Source organism: Arvicanthis niloticus, chromosome 2 (assembly GCF_011762505.2).
Source record: "Arvicanthis niloticus isolate mArvNil1 chromosome 2, mArvNil1.pat.X, whole genome shotgun sequence".
NCBI lineage: Eukaryota > Metazoa > Chordata > Mammalia > Rodentia > Muridae > Arvicanthis > Arvicanthis niloticus.
The window spans coordinates 15,050,639-15,076,004 of record NC_047659.1 but is presented as its reverse complement, the minus strand read 5'-3'; the positions used below and the strand labels follow the sequence as shown (position 1 = coordinate 15,076,004).

At 37.6% G+C, this 25,366-nt stretch overlaps 2 protein-coding genes, 1 non-coding gene and 1 pseudogene across 5 annotated transcripts; 1 reads left to right on the top strand and 3 right to left on the bottom strand.

Annotated features, from left to right (window-relative positions):
* Positions 1-382: 382 nt before the first annotated feature.
* LOC117704095 (olfactory receptor 1N2) lies at positions 383-8,747 on the bottom strand. 2 transcript variants are annotated; one of them, XR_013108549.1, is made up of 2 exons: positions 8,505-8,747; positions 383-1,229 (listed from the first exon to the last, which is right to left on the bottom strand). XR_013108549.1 is itself a non-coding variant. In XM_076928629.1 (2 exons), exon 2 carries the CDS (start codon positions 7,434-7,436, stop codon positions 6,483-6,485), a length of 954 nt encoding a protein of 317 aa, XP_076784744.1. In that variant the 5' UTR covers positions 7,437-7,680; positions 8,505-8,747; the 3' UTR covers positions 4,644-6,482. The 2 variants fall into 2 exon arrangements, 1 of the variants encoding a protein (XP_076784744.1); XM_076928629.1 differs by lacking the exon at positions 383-1,229 and adding an exon at positions 4,644-7,680.
* Positions 4,654-5,218, bottom strand: LOC117704507 (transcription factor BTF3 homolog 4 pseudogene; annotated as a pseudogene).
* Positions 8,748-14,142: 5,395 nt separating the features above from the next.
* Positions 14,143-14,287, bottom strand: LOC117704761 (small nucleolar RNA SNORA48). Its single transcript, XR_004606293.1, has one exon. It is a non-coding gene; the product is annotated as a small nucleolar RNA SNORA48 (small nucleolar RNA).
* Positions 14,288-17,257: 2,970 nt separating this feature from the next.
* On the top strand, positions 17,258-23,940 carry LOC117704289 (olfactory receptor 1N1-like). 2 transcript variants are annotated; one of them, XM_076928628.1, is made up of 2 exons: positions 17,258-17,310; positions 19,322-23,940. In XM_076928628.1, the coding sequence occupies exon 2, from the start codon at positions 19,335-19,337 to the stop codon at positions 20,265-20,267; it is 933 nt and encodes a 310-aa protein (XP_076784743.1). In that variant the 5' UTR covers positions 17,258-17,310; positions 19,322-19,334; the 3' UTR covers positions 20,268-23,940. The 2 variants fall into 2 exon arrangements, with proteins under 2 accessions (XP_076784743.1, XP_076784742.1); XM_076928627.1 differs by lacking the exon at positions 17,258-17,310 and adding an exon at positions 17,317-17,881.
* The last annotated feature ends 1,426 nt before the right edge of the window (positions 23,941-25,366 follow it).

Sequence of the window (25,366 nt, the reverse complement as noted above, 5' to 3'; positions counted from 1 at the left end):
ATGGGCAGTTGAACATGATCAAGCCAGTCAATATTACAATGTAGATGAAGGAGCCCCAAGCCTCTTGGTCTCTAAAGGAGATACTTTTGGTAGCTGATAGATGTTGAAGAAGAATCATTGTTCTTTGGGTTTATGAATACTGGTAGGCTGCTCATTCCCTAGTGGATGGCCAAACAATAAATGAAACTGGCAATACTAATTGAACTAATGGATTTACTCATAACAAAAAGTGAAAAGGACATGAATTTGGGAATGAGATGGGGACAGGCACTATGAGAAATTGGGGGAAGGTGATGGTGGGTGGATGTGCCAACATATATTGTATGAACTCATGGAATTTTCAAATAATAAAAACTACCACATTTTTATTAATGTTGCACTTTCATTTCCTCAATAAAATAGCACTAATAGTTACAAAATGTACATTAAGTTTTTAATAGCTGAATAGTATTTTATTGTTTAGATATACCACCTTTTCTTTATCCATTCTTTGGTTGAAGGACATCTAGGTTGTTTCTGTTTCTGGTTATCATGAATAAAGTTGCTATGAACATAGTTGAGCAAGTGTTTTTGAGCAATGTTGAAGCATCTTTTGGGAATATTCCCAGGAGTGGTATTATCTGGATCTTGAGGTAGAACTATTCCCAGTTTTCTGAGAAACCACCAAATTGATTTCCACAGTGGTTTTTTTTACAAGTTTTCACTCCCAAAAGCAATGAAGTATTCCTCTTGCTTCACATTCTTGCTTGCACATTCTATCTCTTGAGTTTTTGATCTTAGCCATTGTGATGGTTGCAAGGTAGAACCTTAAAGTAGTTATGATTTGCATTTTCCTGATGACTAAGGACTTTGAACATTTCTTTACACGCTTGGCCAATAGAGATTCCTCTGTTGAGAGCTCTCTGTTGAGCTCTGTATCCCATTTTTAAATTTAGTTATTTGGGTTGTTGGTATCTGACTTCTTGAGTTCTTTGTAAATGTTGGGTATTAGTCTCTGTCAGATGTAGGATTGATAAAGATCCTTTCTTAATCGGTATGCTGCTGCTGTGTCTTATTGATAGTCTCCTTTGTCTTACTGAAGCTTTGTAGTTCTATGTGGTCTTATTTATAAATTGTTGATCTTAGAGCCTGAGCCATTGGTGTTCTGTTCAGGAAATTGTCTCCTGCATCAATGGGTTCAAGGTTATTTACCATCTGAGATTTAGTGTTTCTGGTTTTATGTTGAAGTCCTTAATCCAAAACAAACACATCATGAATTTTACAGGCCAATCGATGGAATGTGAAATTATCATTGTGAGTAACATATCCCAGTGCCAAAATGATATACATAGTATGTTTTCACTTATAAGCAGATATTAGCCATAAAACACAGGTACCAGGCTATACTCCACAGACCCAAAGAAGCTAAACAAGAAGAAAGGCTCAAACAAGGAAGCTTGAATCTCACTTAGAAAGGGGAATAAAATAGTAACAAGAGGTAGATGGAGGAAGGGAACTCAGGGATGGTAAGGCAAATGGGGGAGTCAGGATAAGATCTGGGGAAGGACAGGAGTGATAGCTATATGGTCATGAAAATGAATGGAAATCTTCAATTGATGGGAATGAGGAGGTAGGGGGAATCTTCAGGATGAGATGGAGACCTGGGATAAAGGAGGCACCCAAGAATCAATGTGAATGACCTTAACTGTGACTCAAAACTTTGGGAATATGGCATTTGAAGAAGCCACCTCCTGTAACCAGGCAGGAAGCCTAGTGGAACAATATAGACAGCAACCCACCCACAAAGTGTTAAACTCAAATTTTAACCCAAAATTTATCCTGTCTTCAAGAAATGCAGGCATTGGTGATGAAGCAGAGACCGGGGAATGGCCAACCAATAACCAGCCCAACTTGAGACCTATCCCATGGGCAAGCACCAATTCCTGACACTATTAATGATACTCTGTTATGTTTGCAAACAGGAGGATATTGGCCTTTGAGAGGCTTCACCAAGCAGCTGACTCAGGTAGATTCAGACATCCACAGACAAACAGTGGATGGAGCTTGGGGACTCTTATAGAAGAATGGGATGAAGGATTGTGGGCCCCAAAGGGGATAGGAACTTCACAGGAAGACCAACAGAGTCAACTAACTTGGACCCATGGGGCTCTCAGAGTCTCAACCAACAACCGACTCCCATTCATATGTATGACTCCCATTCATATGTAGCACATGTGAAGCTTGATTTTCATGTGGGTCTTGAACAACTGGAGCAGAGGCTATCCCAAAAGCTGTAGCCTGTATGTAGGATATACTCTTCTAGCTAGGTTGCCTTGTCTGGCCTCACTGGGAGAGGAAATGCCTACCCGAGCAAAGACTTGAAGTGCCAGGGTTTGGAGATACCAAGGGGACCTCTCACCTGCTCAGAGGGGAAGGGGAGGTGGGATGAGGGAAGGATTGTGGGAGGGAGTGACTGGGAGGGGACAGTGAGCAGGATGTGCAGTAAATAAGTAAAAAAATTAAAATTAAATTAAAAATATGCACACTAAGGGGAAAACTTAAATGGGGAGAGAAAGAAACAAATGAAAAGAAAAAGGAAAATAAATATCAGGCATGCCATGTGGGGAGAAAGCCATGAAAAGGTTGAAACCAATGGTGAGTATGCCATGGATACAAAAGTCTTTAAAATTACAATAGAGAGACATCTTTATGAAGTTCAGATCTGCTGAACCAAAGCCAGACAATTTGGACTAATTTTCTGAATTAGGGTAAATAAAACATTGGAATGAAATACTTTACATATACTCTTGAGAGAAGTGCAATAATTAAGCAATGAGTGATTATAAATACTATGGAAAGTGCAAAATCAAAACGCAAGTCCAGATTTTGAAGCTACTTTAGCCAGGAAGGCATTTTTTAAACCTTGAAATATGAGCCTTTGGCTATTTAAGTAAAAACCCCAACTCCATCCAGATGAGTTAGAAAGAAGCACTTTTTGATGTTAAGCATACATTGAAAAATGTAAGTTCGATACACCAAGTTTTTACCTAAGAAAACTGGAGAAAAGAGAAAAATCAAATCTAGTGTAAGAGAAGTAGTAATTGAGCAGAAATCTATTAAACTGGACCAAGACATCACAAGAGGGCCAATGACACCATGACCTGACCCATTGTAAAGATCAGTAAACCTACATTTTTTTGGAGGGAGTGTTTTGTTATGCGAGACAGGCTATCTTTGACCTCAGGATTCTGCAGTTTCCACAGGTTTGGATTTTAGGTCTGAACCACTACAACTCAATCCAAATATCAATAAAACAATGCCTCTAGTAGGAGAAATGAACATAAAGAAGACAAATGAAGAAGAGAAGCAGAAAGAGGAAGGCCTAAGGGAAGGGGAGATAGAAACTGAAATCAGAAGTGATTAAGAGGGATTCAGTACAGAACCACAAATAATGAAACATTTAACAAAGGAATATTAAAGGAAACCTCATGCCCACAAGTTTGCTAGTTTAAAAGAACTAGACAAATTCCTTGTAAGTCACAGTCTGCTTAAACCCACACAAGAAGAATTTAACAAAATCAATAGATCTATACCTATTAACTAAATAATTAACAATTAATGACTTTTCCAAACAGGAGGCACCAGGCCGCAACAATTTCCCTTATATATACCAATTGTCTAGAATCTCTTCTAATAAACAGAAGCCAGGGGAGTGTAAAATTACCATCACAATACAAATTGCTTGAACAAGATGATATAAGAAAGGAAAACTGCTAACCAATATCTCTCATTAAATTTTGTGCAGTATCTTCCATAAAATAGTGAAAAATTAAATACAAGACCAAAACCAGAATTATACATCATGATCAAGTTGTATTCAATCTTAGCTATGCAAAGCTACTTAAAATTAGAAGAACAATTATTGTATATTATCACATCAACAGAGTAAAGAAGAAAAGGTAACAAAATATATATGAAAAGTCTTAGATAAAATTCAACTTTAATTCATATATCATCAATAAAAACTCAACAAATTGGAAACAGAGAGTAACTGCCTACATTGTATAAACAATATTTATGACAATCTTAAGAAAACATCATGTTTAGTGGCCAGCAACTAGCTGTGTTCCCATTAATACTAGAAACAGGCATAAAGGGCTTTTTTTTAAACCACAATTGTTCAATGCCATTTTGGAAATTTTAGCTAATGGACTATGATAAGAAAAGAAAATTAAACATGTATGGATTGAAAAAAAAACCACAAAACTGTCTTTGTTTGCGGGTAACATGGTAGTGCAGAAAACTGAAGTAACTGCAAAGAAGCCCTCATGGATTCAGTAAGAAATTACACCAAGGTTTATAAAAGGCAATACACAAAAGTTCAGTTTTTCCTTTTACTAGCTTTTTTTAACTAGGCAAAGAATTTTATTAATCTTTTCCAATTTTTTCCAAACTTTATTTCCAGGCTTCTTCAGCTTAATTTGCTGCAAAGAATGAATCAGATATAAGCAAAAACTGAAAAGAGCTGTAGTATCCAGGGGGATTGGGTTTAAAAATATTAGAGATCTAGATTTTATCAGATCCATAAACAAAAGAATTTTAAAAAGCAGCTATGATGTAAAATAGCAGCTCCTGTAACTTCTGCAAAGTCACCTTTTCAGAAGTTGCCTCCATTCAGTCTGCCTCATTCTTAAAAGCCTCATCACAATTCTCCACCATCTGGAACTTCATCATCATCATTCTCTCCTTAAACTAGTCAGGCTTCTGCACCAAGCTGGCTTAGCATGCTGAGAAGAATTTCAGTCAGCTGCTTTGTCTTAGCGTGGCTTATAATGGTGAAGGTGTTTGCTGCCAGAGATGCCTGAACTTTAGGGTTATTAAAATGGATCGCAGTTTCTTGATTTGTAAACATGTTTACCTCTTCAATACTAGAGACATTGTTTACCCATAACTTCTTTAAGGAGAACTGCAGTTTTTTATAGTCTGCTGTAGCTGTTCATAGAAATACATTTGTCTTTCTACAAGAGGTTCCTTTCCCACCAATATGCACTTGTGCCTGTGGTTGGGCAGGTCTTTCCTGGTTCATGATTGTTTTTTTCATCTTGTTGGGGTGGAAATGTGGACGTGCAGGGGACTGAGGTTCATGCTCAAGGCGTCTCTTGCAGACCAGCTGAGATAAGGCACATACATGCAGGGACACAGGATGGCAACTAGAGGCCCTTTTACTATTTTTTGACATTGTCTTATTGTGTATCTCAGGCTGGCTTTGAACTCATGATGTAGCTCATGCTAATTCTCCTTCCTCAGATTTCTGAGTGCTAGGATTACAAGCAGGTACTACCTTTCTCAGATCATTAATTTCTTTCTTATGTACCAGGGGTGAACAAATGTTATTCAAAATTAAAAACTCATTTGAATTTACACTTATAGCAACCCAAAGTGATATGTGTACATGTAACAAAATATATAAAGGCTCTTTATGAAAGTTTCACAATTGATAAATAAAAAACAAACATGGTTAAGCTTTGTGAATTTTTTTGATCTTAAGTTCCACCAGACTGATTTTGGTATCATTACTCTTCTCAAAACTTCTAACACTTGATTTTCTTCTAATATTAAGAAATGTTTATGGCCTGGCGGTGGTGGCGCACGCCTTTAATCCCAGCACTTGGGAGGCAGAGGCAGGTGGATTTCTGAGTTTGAGGCCAGCCTGGTCTACAGAGTGAGTTCCAGGACAGCCAAGGCTACACAGAGAAACCCTGTCTCCAAAAACCAAAAAAGAGAAATGTTTACTATAAAACTCCATAGATTGAACCATGTACTTCTAAATATAAAATTGGCACATTGTAGGCACTTAAGAAATGTTTTGTTTGAGAATATCCATTACAATAACAAAAGATAAAGAAATGAACAGAAAGGACATACCATAGCATATGTATTACTTTGAAATTTGTCACTTATGGTCATAGCTTGATAGTATGTGTATTCTTTTGAAGTCTTCCTTGCTATTGTCAGCACAGTGTGACAAAATAGAAGCCACAGGCACTGGACTCAAATCTACTTACATTTTGGCAAAACTTATTTACATTCTAGGATATAGTTTCACCTCTCTCTCTCTCTCTCTCTCTCTCTCTCTCTCTCTCTCTCTCTCTCTCTCTGTCTTTCTCTCAAAAGATCTGATGTGTTGAACAATGAGTGATTGTATAGATGGCCAGAAAATGTTGGTATCCTTGTCTCTTCATCTCATTGCATGGTTGCATTGATGGCTCCTGGATAGACAACATGCAACTTAGTTCATCCTGGTTGATATGCTGAGGACCAGGGATGAGATTCTGTTGTCAGCAATGGTAGTCAGACTAAGGTCAAGAAGAATGGAGGTATAAGATCTCATTTCACATCACAGCATGGAGGAGGTAAATAACCATTTTCTTTTGCTTTAACTCAGAATCACTGAAGTTATGGAAGGCGTGATTTGATCACAGCAAATGGATTAAGCATTAAAGTTACAGTAAGAAAACTGCTTTTCCACCACCAAAAAGTTTGCCCAAAGCTTCTTTCATGTCTCTATTCCTCAAGCTGTAGATGAATGGGTTCAGCATGGGAATCACAATCATGTAGAGAACAGCAGCCCTACTTTCCCTCTCTGTAGAGTGAGTTGATGGGGGAAGTAAATACACACCCATCAGAGATCCGTAGAAGAGAAGAACAACTGTAAGATGGGAGCCACAGGTAGAAAAGGCTTTCCATCGCCCTCTAGGAGAAGGGATGCCCAACACAGCCCAGGAAATACAGATATAGGAGAAGACAATCAACATAAGAGGAACAGTGAGAAACACCAAGCCCATGGTAATGATCATCAGCTCATTAATGTGGGTGTCAGAACAGGCAAGTTTCAGCAGAGCACTGGGATCACAGTAGAAATGGGGGATGGCTGTGTGGGCACAGAAAGCCACACGGGTCAACAGCAGTGTGTGCATCAGGGCAGGGCAGTTGGTCAGTACCCAGCATGTACACAGCATTAATGCACAGAGTTGAGGACTCATAGCTGTGCTGTAATGGAGTGGCTGGCAGATGGCTACATATCGGTCATATGCCATCACAGCCAGAAGGCAGTTGTCAAGGCCACCAAACATCAGGAGGAAATACAGCTGGGTAAGGCACCCAGAGTAGGAGATGGTCTGACTCTGCGTATAAATGTTGGCAAGCATTTTGGGAACTGAAGCAGAAGTGAAACAGGCATCAGTTAAGGAGAGATTCGCCAAGAAGAAGTACATAGGAGTGTGTAGGTGTGCATCAGAGCTGATGACAAAGATGATGAGTAGGTTCCCCACCATAGTGATCAGGTACATGCCCAGGAAGATGCCAAATAGAAGAGGCTGCTCCCCTGGCTGCTCAGAGAGTCCCAGAAGAAGGAAGTCTGAGGCAACAGATTGGTTTATTCTACTTGGTTTTCCCATGCTATGTAGCTCTTGTTGTCTGTGCAAATAAAATTTCTGTATACCTAAATTTAATCATTAGATCAGCTCATATATATGAATATATATTGCCAGAACTATGTGGTATGGAAAGGGAAAAATATGTGATCCTTGCCCATGAACATGTATGAGTATCACTGGAAATAAAAATACTCATGAAGATATTTTATAGAACAGTTAAAATAATAAGCAAATGCAAATGTTCCTTTCTGTGCTGCAGCAGGGTCTACACAAAAGAGATCAATTTGATTAGAGAAGTCAGCACTTATTACTTGAAGAAGCCAGGAATTAAGCATGACCTTGTTGGGAGTATTTGAAAAGTACTTTAGGTTGGTGCTTTAGAAAGGATAAATAGATCTTGTTCATCTGTCTCCCTCTTCTCCCAATGCATGCACACATACCTAAACATATTCACGTGCATCTGTGTATGTTAAGCTTTCTGTATGGACACTGAAAATGACTTTGAAGGAAAAAAATTAACTGCTTCCTAATCCTAGGACTTAGCCTCATCCATTCAAAGCAGTCCTGACATTTCCCCTAACTGTGAACACTAGACATGAGGGCTGAGGGCAACAACATACCACCACTGCAGCCACTGTTAGGGTGTCCTCAAAAAGGCTCTCCTTTATCTGTTTTCTCTCCCTCCTTTTTTATATCTCACTTTGGCAACTGGGGCTTGGAATTTAAGACCCTCTTTCTTCACTGCTGTGGTTTTACTATCTATCCATGTTACTTGGTTTTCAACGGAGAAGAGGAAAATAAAGGTTTTCAGTTCTTTGTTCTCTTTTCTGCAAAAAGCTTTGTCTGCAGTTCTTGGATTTAGAGTAGGCTGGCTTTTGTAAGGGCTATGCCTTAGAAGATTCATGATCACTCAGTTCTCTCTTTTCTCTGTGGCTTACAGAGAGACTTCTAATCTTAAGAAGAGACTCAGACTTCATATCCATAAAATGTTTATCTGTTTGTGGGGCAAGATGTGTGTGTGTGTGTGTGTGTGTGTGTGTGTGTGTTTAGGATGAATGAAGGTAAATATTATCCTTTATAGGTCCTCACCTGTCAGTGTGTATCAAACTCAAGCATCTTCAATTTCTCAAGTTTTATCCTCTAGCTGGAAACATTTCAGTGAAGACCTGACAGAGATCTCTGAGTTGATCAGTAAAGCTGACATCAATTGAGTCTAGTGCTCTTTGAGAACACTTAGGGTACATGACTCACTTTCTGCTTTTTTGGACCAAAAAGGACAGGGGTTTCTTAGAACTATAAAGACTCCTGTCAGATCATCTCCCAAAGTACTTGTTAAAGCCAACCCCAGTGTCACTGCAGAGCTTGTTCTTCAGCCAGTTCTTTCTGCTTCCTAGGAGACCTGGGGGCATTCCTTTCCTCAAGGGCTGTAAGGTACATGTCTCAGGAGTGCTATTCTGAATCGCTTGCTGGCATGTTCTTCAGCTAGACTAGCTATCCTGGTGGGACTCCCATTTCTGTGTTGGACAACACAGATTCTATCTTTACCCTCACTAAAATGTGATGGAAAAAGACCTTCAGAGTGTAATGGATATCATGACCATCTTGATTTCTCTAAAAAAAACCACGTGAATGTGAGACACTCCTTCAAAACATCTGAAAGTTTTAAGTGAGGTAGCCTACATAAAGCATATCAGCCATACCATTTCATGGACAGCAACTGCTAGAAAAAATGGGCCTTTCTTCCATGTTTCTGTTAAAAAGTCAATTCTTCCTGAACAGTTCAGTATATGATCCCAAGTAAGAAAATAAGCTACATTATTACCCTTGCAGATGAGAAGATAGGTGCCCAGTGAGGATCATGATCTGAGGATAATTCCTCCTAGTGTCTATTCATAGAGACCATCTTCTTAACCACTGTACATCATAACACTATATTACTACTGGGCAATTAGGATTATGTTGGAGTCATTCACAACTTCATAAGTACAAAAGAACCAAAGTATCTAAATTTGTATGTATCTCCCTTTACGAGGAACATTAAACATCTCACCTCCATTTCTTTTGCAATGCTAGGAAACAAACCCAGGCTTTCATACACGCCAGGCAAGCACTCTGCCCTTGAGATCTACCCACACCTTGTTTCTCTTGATTTTTAGATAATAATTATTTCTCTTAATTTTTTTGTTACTATTTGTCCTTTTTTGAAATGAAGTATATGTATCTTTTAAAATAGGTATTAGCAATAGTAAGATGAATAAGATATTTTATCTTATTCTCCTAATCCTCACTTTACATATAGACTTTTCAAAACTAGTTTTCTCCCCAATTATCTTTATATCAAAAAATCCTATCCAATCAACTGAATGGGGGTAATTCTGCATAATTATTTCTTCCAAATTTTATTATTTTATTTTTGTTCATTATTGTGTGTACATAGGTGTTTTGTTTTCATGTAGATCTGTGTGTCAACATGTATGTGTGTTAGCTGCAGAATCCAGATGAAGACACCAGATACCATGTTGTATATGGATTGTTGTAAGCTGCCATGTGGGTGTTGAGAACTGAACCCAGGTCCTCTGGAGTAGTATCCAGTGCTCTAAACCACTAAGTCATCTCTCCAGCTTTTCTTTCTATCTATCTATCTATCTATCTATCTATCTATCTATCTATCTATCTATCTATCATCTATCTATCTATCTATCTATCTATCTATCTATCTATCTATTATTCTTTCATGCAATACTTCCCAACCACAGCCTCCATTCCCTCTACTCCTCATAGTCCCCTCCACCTTCTGTTTCCTCTAGATTCACTGCTCCTCAACCTCACTTCAGAAAAGATCAGGCCTCCAGGAGATATCAACCAAACACAGCATAACAAGATGCAAATAAGACTAGACACAAACTTCTATTGAGGCTGGACAAGGCAACCATATAGAAGAAAAGGGTCCCAAGACCAGGCAAATGAATCAGGGACACTCTTACTCCCACTGTTAGGAGTCCCACAGAAACAGTCTTGTTTATGAAATAAAAAAGGAGGAGAGGCAGAGAGATTTTGGGGCTGCCTGGCAAGAATCTGACATGGGCCAAGGACAAGGAAATGGGCTGCTTGCAGAAATATGACATTGTCCAAGGACAAGAAGTGGGCTTCAGGCAGGAATCTGACATTAGGCTAAAACAAAGAAGTAATTTCAGGCAGGAATCTAAATATTAGGCTAGAACAAGGAATTAGGCTTCAGACATGAAAATGACTTTGAGCTAGGACAGGGAAGTTGGCTCAGATATTTTGGTCATCCTGACAAGCCTTTAGAATAGTGATTATGAGAGCATTCATGGAATTTTGTTTAGTCTCTTGCTTGTTCCTTGACTATATTGCATCTATTGTATTCCTCATTCCTCGACCTAGAACTGACCTTAATACTTGCATGTAATTAAAAAGCAAAGAGGAGGGATGATGGGATAAGGGTTTCTAGGGAGGGGAAATGGGGAAAGGGAAGGCATCTGAAATGTAAACATAAAATATCTAAATTTAAAAAAAGGAAAAAAAGAAAGAAAAAATAAGGAGTCCCACAGAAACCTAAACAACCACAGCATATATGCAGAGGACCTAGAAATTGTTTTTTGTAGTCCAATTAAGGACCCTGCTTAATTGATTCTGTGAGTTTGTTTTATAAAGAGACAAGAATAAAACTCAGCTCAATCCAATTTTATTATAACTGTTGCTGGACTAAGACTTATAGAGTCTTGCCCAGAACTTTTTCTCTAGCAACATTTAAGCACAGTATAATTTTGGAAAAAGTATGCAGATAGCAATTATCTCAGTCTCAAATGTACAACAATTTAAGACATGCTTACATTGTGAGTCTTTACAAAGTACATTTGGCTCCTTTCAAAAGAATGGGTGCTATTGACTCAGAGATAATGTCCAAGATTTAGGGTCTAGGGATCTTGACTGAGGTCATGACACCCTGACAGACATGTGGGTATCAGGATTGTCCTGGCACTGAGATAACACAGAAGTAACTTAGGCTATAGAAAAAGCATAAGTGAATTCACTCACAAGAATAGGTTTATGGTCAAAAAGCAATGCTCAAGGTTCAGGGGAAAATGTCTAGGAAAAGTAAATAACATGAATTCTTGGATATATGTGTAAACACTGCTTCATCAGACAGCAATGGATTACCAGGTTGTAAAATTACATAATTCCTGGCATTCCATAAAGACCAGCTATGTACCTCATTACACTGAAGAAGTAATCTGTTTGTTTAACTTTACTGGCTTTTCCAGTGCTCATCTGTATGCCCAAATCTTTTTTGTCCTCTACAAAATAGTTAAAGGAGTTATTAACTATTAACTCTATTTTGAAAGTCTGGTAGAATTATTTGCTAAAACTGTCTGGCCTTGTTTTTGTTGTTATTGCTTTTTTTGGTTGTTTGTGGTTTTGTTTTGGTTGGAAGACTTCTTTTATTTTTTTTATTTATTTCCTTGGGGGTTAAAGGTCTATTTAAGTTGTATATGTGATCTTGATTTAAATTTGGTAAGTGATATCTATTGAGAAAATTATTCACTTCTTTTAGATTTTCCAGTTCTGTGGGATACAGCATTTTAAAATATGACCAGATGAATCTTTGGATTTGCTGTGTCTGTTGTTATGTCTGCCCTTTCATATGTGATTTTTATTAGTTTGGACATTCTTTCTCATCTTTTAATTAGTTTGGATAAGTGTGTATATATGTTGTTGACATTCTCAAAGACAAACTTTCTGTTTCATTGATTCTTTGTATTGTTATCTTTGTTTTTATATTATTGATTTCTGCTCTCATTTTGATTATTTACTGCACGTACTCCTCTTGAGCATGTTTGTAATAGAGCTTTCAGGTGTGCTGTTAAGTTGCTCGTATGAGATTTCCACAATAAATAATTCTACCAGACAGAGGTGAGGTGGGAGTGGATGAGTAGGTGGATGAGTTCCCTCATTGAATTAAAGGGCAAGGGGAGAGTAGGGATGGGTTAAGGGGATTGTGAAGGGGTAACCAGGAAGGGGATATCATTTGAAATGTAAATAAATAAAATGATTAATAAAAAACAATTCATAGAACCCCCCCACCCCCAGTATATCCCTCACATACATCTTCTCTTGTGAATATTCATTGCAATGAGTTACTGGTCTTTGAGTCCACCAATACTGGATTCTCTCTGGGATTTCTCCCAGTCATACAGTTGCTGCCCTGAGTCATGGAAATCCTGCAGCTGTTTGAAGATTATGTAGATTTGGGGTGGGCCAACTGAAAGCCCTCTGGATCTTTCTTGTCCAAACCACCAGGGTGAGCTTTTCAGTACTGCTTCAGCTAGGCTACTCTACTCCACCATTGGTGGGAGGCAGGATCAATTCTCAAGCTCCCATGCTTCCAGGCCAGCTCACCCCTACTTTCACCATCAGGGCCAGCTCCACTATGCTGCTCAGGTGAGGTGCAAAGCCTGCTATCCCCTGAGTGCTACAGCCAGTGAGGTGGCATGGGCAGTTCTCTTGCTCTTGTGCCCTCAGGGCCAGCTCCCTGACTACTAGAGGTAGCAAAGAATGAGGCGGGGAAAGGGTATCATTCCTGTACTGATGACATCTCATGTCAGATGAGTGGCAGGGCCAGCTCTCTGATGGTCTTTCCCTTGGGATTGACTCATCCCTGCCCCCTTGACCAGAACCAGCCCTACTGTGCTACCCAGGCAAGGTACAGGACCTGCTTTTCCAAGTTCTGTAGCTGGTGAGGCACAGGGCTAGCTCTCCCACACACATGGCCCAGGGTGCAGCTTTCCCAGTTGCCAGATGTGGCAAGGGATGGGGATGGGGTGGCATCATTTATATACCCATGTCACCCCACAGCAGATGAGTGGCAGAGTCAGCTTTTCCACACTTATGCCCTTTGACTCAGCTCACCCACAACGCTGCCGTCAGGGCCAGCTCTACTGTGCTGCCCAGGCAATGTGCAGGAGCTGCTCTCTAGAGTGCTACCACAGATGAAAAAATGAAGCTAGCTCTCCAGAGTGTGGCAGCTTGTGAGGGGTGGGACCAGATCTTCACTGACCCTTAACATCCACAAGGTTACTGGAGGTTACCCTGACCAGGGACATCCCATGTTCTCTAGTGGTAATATGGAGCACAGACAACTATACTGACCCCACTCTTGCATAGACACAGACCCAGACATGACTCTCAGCCTCAGTTCAGGTTGAGACCTCACCATGTCCTTAGGTCACTTAAAAGAGGTATTCCTCTCTAGTCTGAAGTCTCCAATTTCATCTCTCTTCATAATGCTCAAGCTGCTTTTCCTCTTTTTTTTCCTCATATGACCACCACATTCTTGCACAATATGATGGCTCCCACTGAAGGCTGGCCAAGTATATGGCAGACTCCTGGGTGACATTCTCCAACTGTATTGTGTGGCATGTCATCAAGTGGGTTTGTATGGCCTTCCTGTGCCATGTGCTGAAAGGGAGGCATGTAGGTGTCATGGAGGTCTACATGTTTCTCTCTGTCTTCATCCTCTAATGCTGCAGGTAGGCAGGACTCTATGTGTCTACAGTCTACCCTTGGCATGTGGCAGGGGAGGAAGGCAGGAAGTCTATGGAGTGTCTTTCTTTGCTATCACTATGGTGGGAGTGATATGGCTGAACACAGATCTCTGACTTCCTCTACCTGTGCTAAGCTGCCTGGATTTGATTTGATTTGAGTTTTGTGTATTCTAAGCATAAAACAGCTTTGGTCACCAAGCCAGATATTAAGCTAAGATGAACAAAGGACTGTGAACTGTTCTGCCTCTGACTGTTGTGAGAGCAACACCACCAACAAGGTGTCTCTTTTGCCCATTGCCAAGGGGATTTCCCCATCTCCTTTCATTAATTTTAGTTCGAAGTCTATTTCTTCCATATTAAAATAGTTACATCAGCTTGCCTCTTAGGTCCATTTGCTCAGAAAAACTTTCTAAACCTTTACTCTGAGATAATGTCTTACTTTGGTGCTAAGGTGTGTTTCTTGCATGCAGCAGAAGGATAGATCCTGTTTTTGCATAAATTCTATTAGCCTGTATATTTATTGTGAGTATTGAGTCCATTGGAATTGAAAGATATCAATAACTATTGATTGTTAATTCATGCTATTTTGTTGTGGTTGTTGTTGTTGGTAGTAGTAGTAGTAGTCATCGTAGTAGTTGTGTGTGTGTGTGTGTGTGTGTGTGTGTGTGTGTGTGTGTGTGTGCGTATACTTCACCTTTATTGGTTTTGCTCATGTGAGATTATTTCCTGTGTTTTCATGGGTATAATTAATCTGCTTGGGTGGAAGTTTTCTTTCTAGTATTTTCTGTAGGGCTGGATTTATAGATGGATATTGTTTAAATTTGACTTTATCATGGAATATCTTGTCTCTCCATCTATGTTGACTAAAAGTTTCATGTTTTTAGTAATGTGGGCTGATTTCTATGGTTTCTTAGAGTCTTCAGGACAAGGTGCCCAGGCCCTTCTGGCTTTTAACGTTTCTGTTGAGAAGTCAGGTGCAATTCTAAAAGGTCTCCATTTATATGTTACTTGGCTGTTTTCCATTGGAGCTTTTTATAGTCTTTTTTTTTTTTTGTTCTGTATGTTTAGTGTTTTGATTATTATGTGGTTACCAGACTTTCTTTTCTGGTTTATCTATTTGGTGTTGTCTATGGTTCTTGTACTTTTATAGGCATCTTCTTCTTTAGGTTGAGAAATTCTTCTGATTGTGATGAAAATAATTTCTGTGTCTTTGAGCTGGAAATCTTTTTCTTCTTCTATCCCTACTATTCTTAGGTTTGGTCTTTTTATAGAGTCCCAGATTTTCTGGATATTTTGAGTCAGGAACTTTTAAAATTTAACAGTGTCTTTGATTGATGTATCTATTTCTTCTATCATATCTTCAGTCATATATCCAAGATTATGTCCTTTATCTCTTCTATTCTGTTGCTGATTCTTGCATCTGTAGTTGCTCTTTGTTTACATAAATTTTTCTTTTTCAGAATTCCCTCATTTTGTGTTTTATTTATTGCTTTTATTTTTATTTTCAGGTCTTGATCAGCTTTTTTTCATTTCTTTCAACTGTTAGGTTCTTTCCTTGACTTTCTTTAGAGGATTTATTGATATTTTCCAATTTTTTAGTTTCTTGTTTCCTTTAAGTAATTTATTTGCTTCTTCTTTAAGTTCCTCTCATATATTTATAAATTTGGATTTAAGGTCTTTTTGTTTGTGTCTCAGCATGGTTGAAATATTTTGGGCTTACTGTAGTAGAATAGATGTATTCTGGGGTGGACATATTTCCCTGGCTGTGGTTGATTGTGTTCTTATGCTGACATTTTAGCACCTGTGTTTGGGATGATTATAGGTCTAGGTGACAATTTCTATGTTTGTCTTTATTAGATGATTTTTTAAATTTTGTTTTGCTTCTTCTGTTCTGGTCTTCTAGTCTGAGAGGTCTGTGGTTGAGTAGAATGTTTCCACCAGACTTGGGGTCTAGACTTCTGGTGGCAGATATGGTCTCTTGTTGAGCAGGAGATCTCCATCCACATTGTGGGATAGGATCAGGGAAGAGAAAGGAGGGGGATTTGTGGATAGCATCAAAGAGAGGGGACACTGAAAGAGAGATGGAGAGAGACATAGAGAAAGGCAGAGAGAGAGAGAGGAAGAGAGAAAGAAAAGGAGGTCCTTGGGAAGACAGTATATCTGCTGTTTTTGCAAGCATGGCTTATGTTTGAACAACGGGTGTCTTTCTGAGAGAACAGAAAGAGTGGGAAAGTTCTGCAGGTTCCTGGCCTACTTTTTATTCTTGCAGGTATGGCACATTGTCCTTAAATGTTTAAAGACTACATTTAAATATTTAGTTTTAAGCGTTAAACCTGAAAGTCTGTTGTGAGAGAGTGGGAGAAAAAAATCTACCTGTAAAAATAGCAGTTTGCATAGATATTTTTCACTAATTTAATGTCCTCTACATTTGTTAGATATGAACATCAGTTGCTGGTGTTATGACAACCCTGAGGCAGTTAAGAGTTGGACATCAGGGCTCTGAAAGCACATAGCTTGGGAGAAAGTATTCTAAAAGGCATGTTGGAAGCTCAATGATTTTTAAGCCTCAAATCATAGTTTATGTAAATCTAAGAATCATGCTTTCACTGCCTTTTTTGATGAAGTGAGAACATAATTTACAGTTATGATATTTGTAAAGTAAATGTACACAGAAAGGAGTTGAGGATCCTAAATTTGGAGATCTTCCAAAAGTCAGTCAAATTGAGAGCTACATTCAGGCTTACTGTTTTATCTGGATTCCAACTTCCAAATTCTTGTTATTATTTATTGTCATTGTTTCTCTTGTCTTTGTGACCTTTGTGTCTTTGAAAAGAGCTTCCCCTATAGTAATTGTGATTGAGTCAGATGCATGAGCTTCATATAACATCTTTAATAATAATCATGAAAATTCTTCAAGAAATGCATTCCCTATTAAACTGTGTACAGAGGTGGACACTGGTAGATTTGGTATTGCTTTGGTAAGAGCTTAGGAAGAGGGACCTTGTTCCACCGACATAGATTTACTTTCCTACAAAGCACATTTTTACAGTAACTGCCTTTATAATTCAATGAGAATAAAAAATTCTTTAATATTACTACAAAGGAGAAGAAATAGACCACCACTTTTAGTGACACCAGTGCTATACTAACTTGGTCAGTTACAGAACACAGGAGAGACATAAGATAATTATGAGTGCTTACATGAGCAAAGCTCATGGGAACTCTGTCCCTTGACTCTTTCCTTGTATGTGTAGATGTCCAATGTGAAGTCTGCTCAGGCACTTCCAGGAATCATTTTGATGAACTAACATCTCTCTTTCTTTATAAGTGTAGGTTTGAAGCGAAAGATATACATTGCTTTAACATTCCTGAATATCTGTTTCAGATGGGATCTGAGCACCATGTGTCCATGGGCATCTTCAGGGCTCAGCTTGTACCCTCTCTTCTCTTGCTTTCTTACTTCCAGCCAGTGAACGTAGCTGTGGCTGCTTTGAACTTCCATTCAGATGTGACCTTTATTTGTCTTTGTATTCCTTTACTAACCCTGTGACTCCTTATCTGGAACCTTAATATACTTTGCTCCTGCCATATATTATACAAATATAATTAAATTATATTTTAATCTAAGTTTAGCTATGTGATTTCTGGTCACTTGCTTTTTTTAATTAATCGTGATTCTGACTCCTAATTCCAATTAATATCTCAAAAAGTTTGTCAGAAAGAATCTCAGCTTTTTACTTAGAGTTAAGCAAGCATTTGCATTGCTTTCTTTTCATTGACCAGTGTAGAAGTGAGCCAAGGAACTGGAATTAAATAGCTCATGCTAGTGCTACTCTGTATATCATCTTTGAGCCAACTTTTATCTAATTTGATTAACACAGTAAGAATGAAACTGTAGTGGTAAGTAAAATTACTTAACATTGGATGTCAGAGAGTCTTCCCCAAGTCTTTGGAAGCATCTCATTGGTGTTTCAAAAATCTATATAGTTTTCTGAGGCCACAAGTAGTAAAATGACAACAAACATTTTTAGAGAAAGGATGAAGCAAAGGATACTAGTAACAAGTGCTTGAGTAGAATAACAAAAAGAGAAAGTAAAAGTTTGGATGTAGGTGTACCTAAATAATTTGAGGGGTGGGTACTATTTCATGCCATAGACTAAAGCACCTCCATATAGCAACGGCTCATGAATGCTTTGCATGTTGGCACAATTAATATAAGACTCATTATTCATATCTAAAATGACTTAATATTTATTTTAAAAGTCTCAGTGGAAGTTAATGGACCTTCCAGGTAAACAAAAGGTATTTTCTAGCTTACACCCTATCATCTTGTGGTTACAAGCCATTGGGTCTTAAGAGAGTCTTTCTCATTTTGGTGCATGATTCTGTGTTAAATACAAGATTTTAGTCTTTATGTGGCATGTTACTTCTCATCATGAGATCTTGTAGGGAAAGGAACAATTTTCAACTCTTTCTGGTCTCTCAAGAAGGTTGTATAGTTCTGAAATGTTACTAAGTTCAGTGTTTTCAGCTATCTTTCTTGCTAATAGAGGAAATATTGGCTTAAAATGAGTAATACTTAAGTATATCTCTATTGATTTGTAGGTAAATTTTCTTTTTAGGTCTACAGTATTACTAAGGAAAATGGAAGCAATTGTGACTTAGTAGAACACTAATTTGAGAGCACAATACAATACAACATGTACTTAGTCCATATATTCTTCTAATGCCTAATAAAAATTTTTCTTTTTTTAATTAAAAATTTGCAATTAATCACTTTATGTTTTAGGCCAAACTTATTTATCCATGACTAAGACACATATGTTGAACTAAATAAATATAATTTAACATGGTTGAGCATCAGAATACTTCAAAAAGATTTAGTTTTCAAGGACAGTACAGTTTTGCAAACTATCTTAGAGAGTATAAATTAATAGTTCTCAAAGGAGGAAATTTTTTATACTTTTATCAAGCTCTTAATGTGGTTTTGTTAAACTAGTCTACTGTCAAAGACTGCAAATCTTTGTGCCAGCTGATCTTTTAGGTTTTACTCAGCTCTTGAACTTCATCTTTGTTCTACTAAATCAAAGAGAGAAAATAGCAAGAAGTATTGACACATAATATGTTAAGCTAGAAATCATGGTAGATTAAATAGAACTGTGGTAATGAATAGAGTGTTTGTAAGAGTTCTCAGAAGGACATCAACATGAAATAAAGTAGTGTCATGTTGGAAGTAAAGAAAGTAAATTTGCATACAGATGTAGGTGCTGATGGCTCAGAAGCCAGTACCTGCATCTTGAGAATCAACTCTACATTCTGACTATCTTTTCTGACCTACAGATGCTCTAGACCTATGGAAAACCAGTCCAGTGTCTCTGAATTCTTTCTACGAGGAATATCAGGGTTTCCAGAGCAACAGCAGCTACTCTATGGACTTTTCCTGTGTATGTATCTTGTCAGCTTGACTGGGAATGTGCTCATCATCTTGGCCATTGTCACTGACCCACACCTTCACACTCCTATGTACTTCTTTTTGGCTAACCTGTCCTTTGCTGACATGGGTTTAATATCATCTGCAGTGACCAAGATGTTGTTTAATGTTCAGACTCAGTGCCATACCATCTCCTATACTGGTTGTCTCACCCAGATGTACTTATTCATGATGTTTGGTGATCTGGACAGCTTCTTCCTGGCTGTGATGGCCTATGACCGGTATGTGGCCATCTGTCACCCTCTCCACTATTCCACAATCATGAGTGCCCAAGTCTGTGCCCTGATGCTTGCCCTGTGCTGGATCCTCACCAACATAGTTGCCCTGACTCACACTCTCCTCATGGCTCGGCTGTCCTTCTGTGTTGTTGGGGAAATAGCTCACTTTTTCTGTGATATTACTTCTGTCATGAAGCTTTCATGCTCAGACACACATGTCAATGAGTTAGTGCTTTCTGGCTTCGGAGGTACAGTACTCATGGTCCCCTTTGTAAGCATTGTCATCTCCTATGTCCACATTGTATTTGCTGTTCTTAGGGTCCAGACTTCTGGTGGGAGTTCAAAGGCCTTTTCTACCTGTAGTTCCCACCTTTGTGTGGTCTGTGTTTTCTATGGAACACTCTTCAGTGTCTATCTGTTCCCTTCCTCTGGAGAGACCACAGAGAAGGATGTTGCAGCTGCTGCAATGTATACAGTGGTGACTCCTATGTTGAACCCCTTCATCTATAGCCTAAGGAACAAGGACATGAAAGGAGCCCTAAAGAAACTTATCTGTCATAGAAGAATTTTATCTTAGAGATAACAAGAGAAATGTTTAATAAAAAGAAAAGGGTTGAGACAGATAAGTCACATTCAACTTAGGAATGATTACTTGTTTTCCAAGAGATTATTTTCCTGTTAATCTTTAATCTTTTAACACATAAAATTAAGACCACAAAAATATTGAGATTCCTTATAAGTTGTATTTTTTTCTTTTCTTTTCTTTTGTTTTTTTTTTTTTTTGTATACTATGTAGCTCACAGTAGCCTGAAACTCAGAATTTTCTGGCTTCCTAAGTTTTAAGATTACAGAAAGGTAGTATTCAATTTAACTCAATATTTTCTATTTAATCAGTTGCAGGGTCAATTAAAAACACATTGTAAAAGGTATTTATTAGTAATAAAGTTGCAAATAGGAAATAGTGGGTATTCAAAACCAATGATGTTGCTGTTGTCACTCCTAATGTCTCCCTCAACTCAGTAGCAATAATCTCTCTCAAATTCATTTATTCAGCAAGTATTCACAGAGTAGTTTCTATATGTCTGGAGCTAAGCTCTGGCTCTCAGGTAGCACTGAATAGGTAAAATCCATGCTTTCTTGACATTTAATTTTAGGTTATCAATCCATAGATTAATCAAAATTAAGAAGTACCCATCATGTCCATAGGAGTAAGTGCAGGTTATAAAGGATGTTAGTTACATTCCAGGAGATGCAGAATAGATGAAGGATTACCCAATAAAAGAAATTCAATATTTAACTTTCTGGGCTGGTTGTCCAGCTTCCCATGATCTACTAAGGATTCAGCAAGGATGATATTGGAACTTTTCCCCTGCTAAACAAAACTGTTCAATGCTACAGCTTCCTTGGACACTGGGTAAGCAAAGGACATTCCTGTGTTTGTTTAGGGATTTGTCTCTATGTGTAGAGTGTATGCCAGTAGTTTGAAATAATTTACAAATAGAAAAATATATGACATTTAAAGATAATGAAGCTGGTATTTCTGTCTCTGAGGATCTCAGAAATATTAAGTTTTAGAAATATAGACCAAATAATTTTCATTGTTACATTTGGTGTGACCACTATTCACTGTATACCAATGCTTCCCTTCTTATTACTATATCTAAGTTCAAATTTGTATTTTTAAATGAAGAGCTTTGGGTCAGGAGATGTTAAATTTGTTTAGTTACTTTTTTTAACTGTACACAGAAAATGTAATAACAATACAGTTATACACAACTTGGTTATCCTCTTTCAAGGTATTCCCCTGGTCTTTAATATAATTCAGAAAATAAAGAACTAGCTATGTTATTTAGCAATCCTTTTTCTATAGACACTTAAGTAAATTTTCTTTTCATCTTTTGGAGTCTACTAAAAGCAAAGAGTATAAAACACTGCACTTAAATTAGAGGATTTATTTAAGGGCTTACTCTCTGACTAGGGTGTAAAATGTTTCAGCAACTCTGAAGAAGATTTAGGTGTTTTGGGGGAGATCAAGGCAACCCAGGGATTTGCCACCACTGCATCTGACTAGGTTCATTCCAAGAGGGAAAAACAATGCCAGGATGGCCCTTGTTGAAAATTATGATGAAAATTCTCTGAATGTGTTATTACTTTGCTCAACACTGAGCAACCTATATTTACATATGGGCTTCCCAAATGAAAAGTAAAAAATAAATCTCAAACTTTAGCATTCTTAGAGAGCTTTCTTTATACTGAGTCCTAACATTTATAATAACAGAGACTGAATCTGTAATGGAGTCCTAACTCTTTGGATCTCCCAAAGTGCCCCAGGACCCTGAAGAATTTTGATGCTTCAGAACAGTGCTCTTTCTCCAGGCTGACTCTAGCCCACCAATAGTGTAATATATATCTTAAATCATTTGTGATTGAACTTATTTCCCACAAACTCCAAACCAAGTTGGAGGGCTAAAAGTGTTTTGATTTTCATTCTCCCCAATATAACTGGCAGTAAAGGGCTGTGGCAGTTCAGAACATATAGAGGACCACCAAGAGATGCTGGTGATCATCACTATTCATTAATATAACCCTTTAAATTCACCTGGGTCAAAATAACTATCACTGCATTTGGAGTTCTAAATTCCTCCTTTGATATTGTAGAAAAAGCCATTCTACCCAAAGCAATCTACATATTCAGTGTAGTGCTACAAAAGGTTAAAGGGTAACAATGGAAAAGGAAATCTTAAATGGGGTGGGGATAGGAAAGCAGGCGTAGAAGAGAAGATACACTGAGGGATAACTAACATTAAAATGGTTCAAAAATCATATGAAAACTTGCTATTATGTAAACTTACAAAATACAATGATATTTATGTATAAAAATAATTTAAATGAAGTTACTCTGTAACCAGGTAATAATACCTAGACATTGCAGACATTGCAGACACTGCAGTATTGTGAGTAAAAAGCTCAGTACCAGGGATAGATTGCCTCTTTTAGTGCTGTTCAGCGAGGTTTCATGGACCTCTAAACATTATAGGCCACAACCAATGCTCTTGTTTACTCTATAGAACTTCACAATAGGATCTTATTGCTCAAGATATTAAATACTCAGAGTCATGGAAAAATCAAGATAGCATTCACTTTGAAGCTTCATTTCTACTGGCTCACTTTCATAGTGCTGGGAAGTTCTGTGCATACTACCAGAGGACAAAAATAATCATTTAATATTATATAGCTATGAACATTGTGAGCTACAATTAGTGAACTGGGAAGACATGTCCATTGTGGCGATGGTGACAGGAATGTCATGGGAATAGCCAATTACTTTTTAAAATTGGGTTTAAGTTCTGTTCCACAAGTTGAAAGCCATCATACCTGATGTGAATATCATGGCCAAGGCTCTAAGGGAAAACCTACTTATTATTAGTTTGTTAAATGGGCACAGTATTAATCTAACAACTTAATGAGTTATTATTATACCCATAAATTAATGCACCTCTAAGACCATATCAGAGTATCTTGCTTTTGAAGTAGTTGGTGATGATTACAGAGACCCACAGTTGGTCAAGGTATAAAAAATAAAATGTAGAATGCTTAGCAAAAATATGGGATGTGTGTGTGTGTTTGTGTTTGTGTGTGTGTGTGTGTAACTGATACATTAACATCTCTGATGAAAAGACGTTCATTCTGACAATTGTGACAATTAATGTCACAATTACATTGCCACATTGGCCATACTGTTTGTTACATTTAAAATAGCAACTCTATCATCTTAGTACAGAGAGGAATAACAAGTAATGAAACATCCATAGCAAGTTGTGTGTATTTGTGCATCCCTGATCAGGGTTTGGTGATGCATGCCTTTAACAAAGCACTCTGAAGGAGAAAGGAGGGAGATTTCTATGTTTTATTTGCATGGTGAGTTCCAAATCAGCTTTATTTACATAGTGAGATGCTCCTGCTGAAAAAATTCTACTCTGCTATCTCTCTGCCTTTTTCCTGATGTTACATCCCTTCCCCATTACATAGAAAACAGAATGACCAGATAGTTGAAAGTTTTGAAATAATTTTCTAGAAATATCCTATTAGAATCATGTACAGTAATCATAAGTAAATACATCAATAATTTAAGCTTATAAAATTAAGCTTAAATTAGACATGTGACTTAAAGTTAGGTATTAATAGTAACAAAATAAGTCTTCAAATAATGGAGCCATTTTACATATACAAAATAAATTAAGCAGAAGTGATCTGTGTGCTCTTCCATGAAATTTATTGTTAGGCTCTGTCTCTGTCTGCCTCCCAAAGAGGTTGTGTTGGCATGAGGAATATCCAGCCAACACCAGGAACAACCAGATGGCTAAAGGCCAGCGTAGGAACACAATCAAGAAGATCCAGGGCAATATGGCACCAATAGAGCCCAATTATCTTACTATAGAAACTCCTTGATATACTGACATTGTTGGACCACATGAAGTTGACCTTAAATTCAATCTTATAAGGATGATAAAAAACCTTTTGAAAGGAAATGAATAAATGCCTTAAAGAGATAAAGAAAATATAATCAAACAGGTAAAGGAAATGAATAAAACTGTTCAAGATCTGAAAATGGCAATAAAATCAAAAAAGAAAACATAAACTAAGTGAATCCTGGAGATGCAAAACCTAGGGAAGAGAACAAGAACTAGAGACTACATAAGAGATAGAAGAATGAATCTCAGGCATAGAAGATATGATTGTAGAAATCAATATATCAGTCAAAGAAAGTGTTAAATCTAAAATCTTTCTGATACAAAATAGCCAAGAAATCTGAGACACAATGAAATGACCAAACCTAAGAATAATAAGTATTCAATAGGAAGATCCCACAGCCCCATGGTGCAGAAAATATTTTCAACAAAATCATAGAAGAAAATTTCCACAACATACAACCTAAAGAAAGAGATGCCTATAAATGTATAAGAAGATTACAGAACACAAATATATTGAAACATAAAAGAAAATTCTGCCACATATACTCAATGAACAATAAAAAATTAGTACAAGCAGTATGGGAAAAGGGCAGGTAACAAAAAGGCACTTATCAGAATTACACCTGGCTTTTTAGTGGAGACCCTAACAGCCAACAGAGACTGGGAAGATATCTTGGAGATTCTAATAGACCAGATGTTAGCCAAGAGGACTATACCCAGCAAAGCTTTCAATTACCATAGATGGAGAAAACAAGATATTTCAAGAAAAACCTGAATTTGAACAATATCTATCCACAAATCCAGCCATATACAAGATACTAGAAAGAAAGCTCCAGCTCAATGGGATTGACTACACTCAAGAAAACACACGAAATAAATAATATAAAACCATTAGAACAAGAAGAAGTGCTCTCTCTCTTTCTTTCTCCCACCACTAATATTAAAATGACAAGAATTAACAATCATTGATCATTAATATCTCAACATCAGTGGACTCAGTTCTCCAATAAAAAGGCACAGGCTAACAGAATGGATGTGAAAATAAGATCCATCATCTGGTTGCATACAAGAAACACATCCCAGCAACAAAGATAGACATTACTTCAGAGACGGGCTAGAGAAGAATTTTCTAATCAACTGGATCTAATAAACAAGTTGATGTAGCTGTTTTAATATCTACTAAAATAGACTTCCAACCAAAATT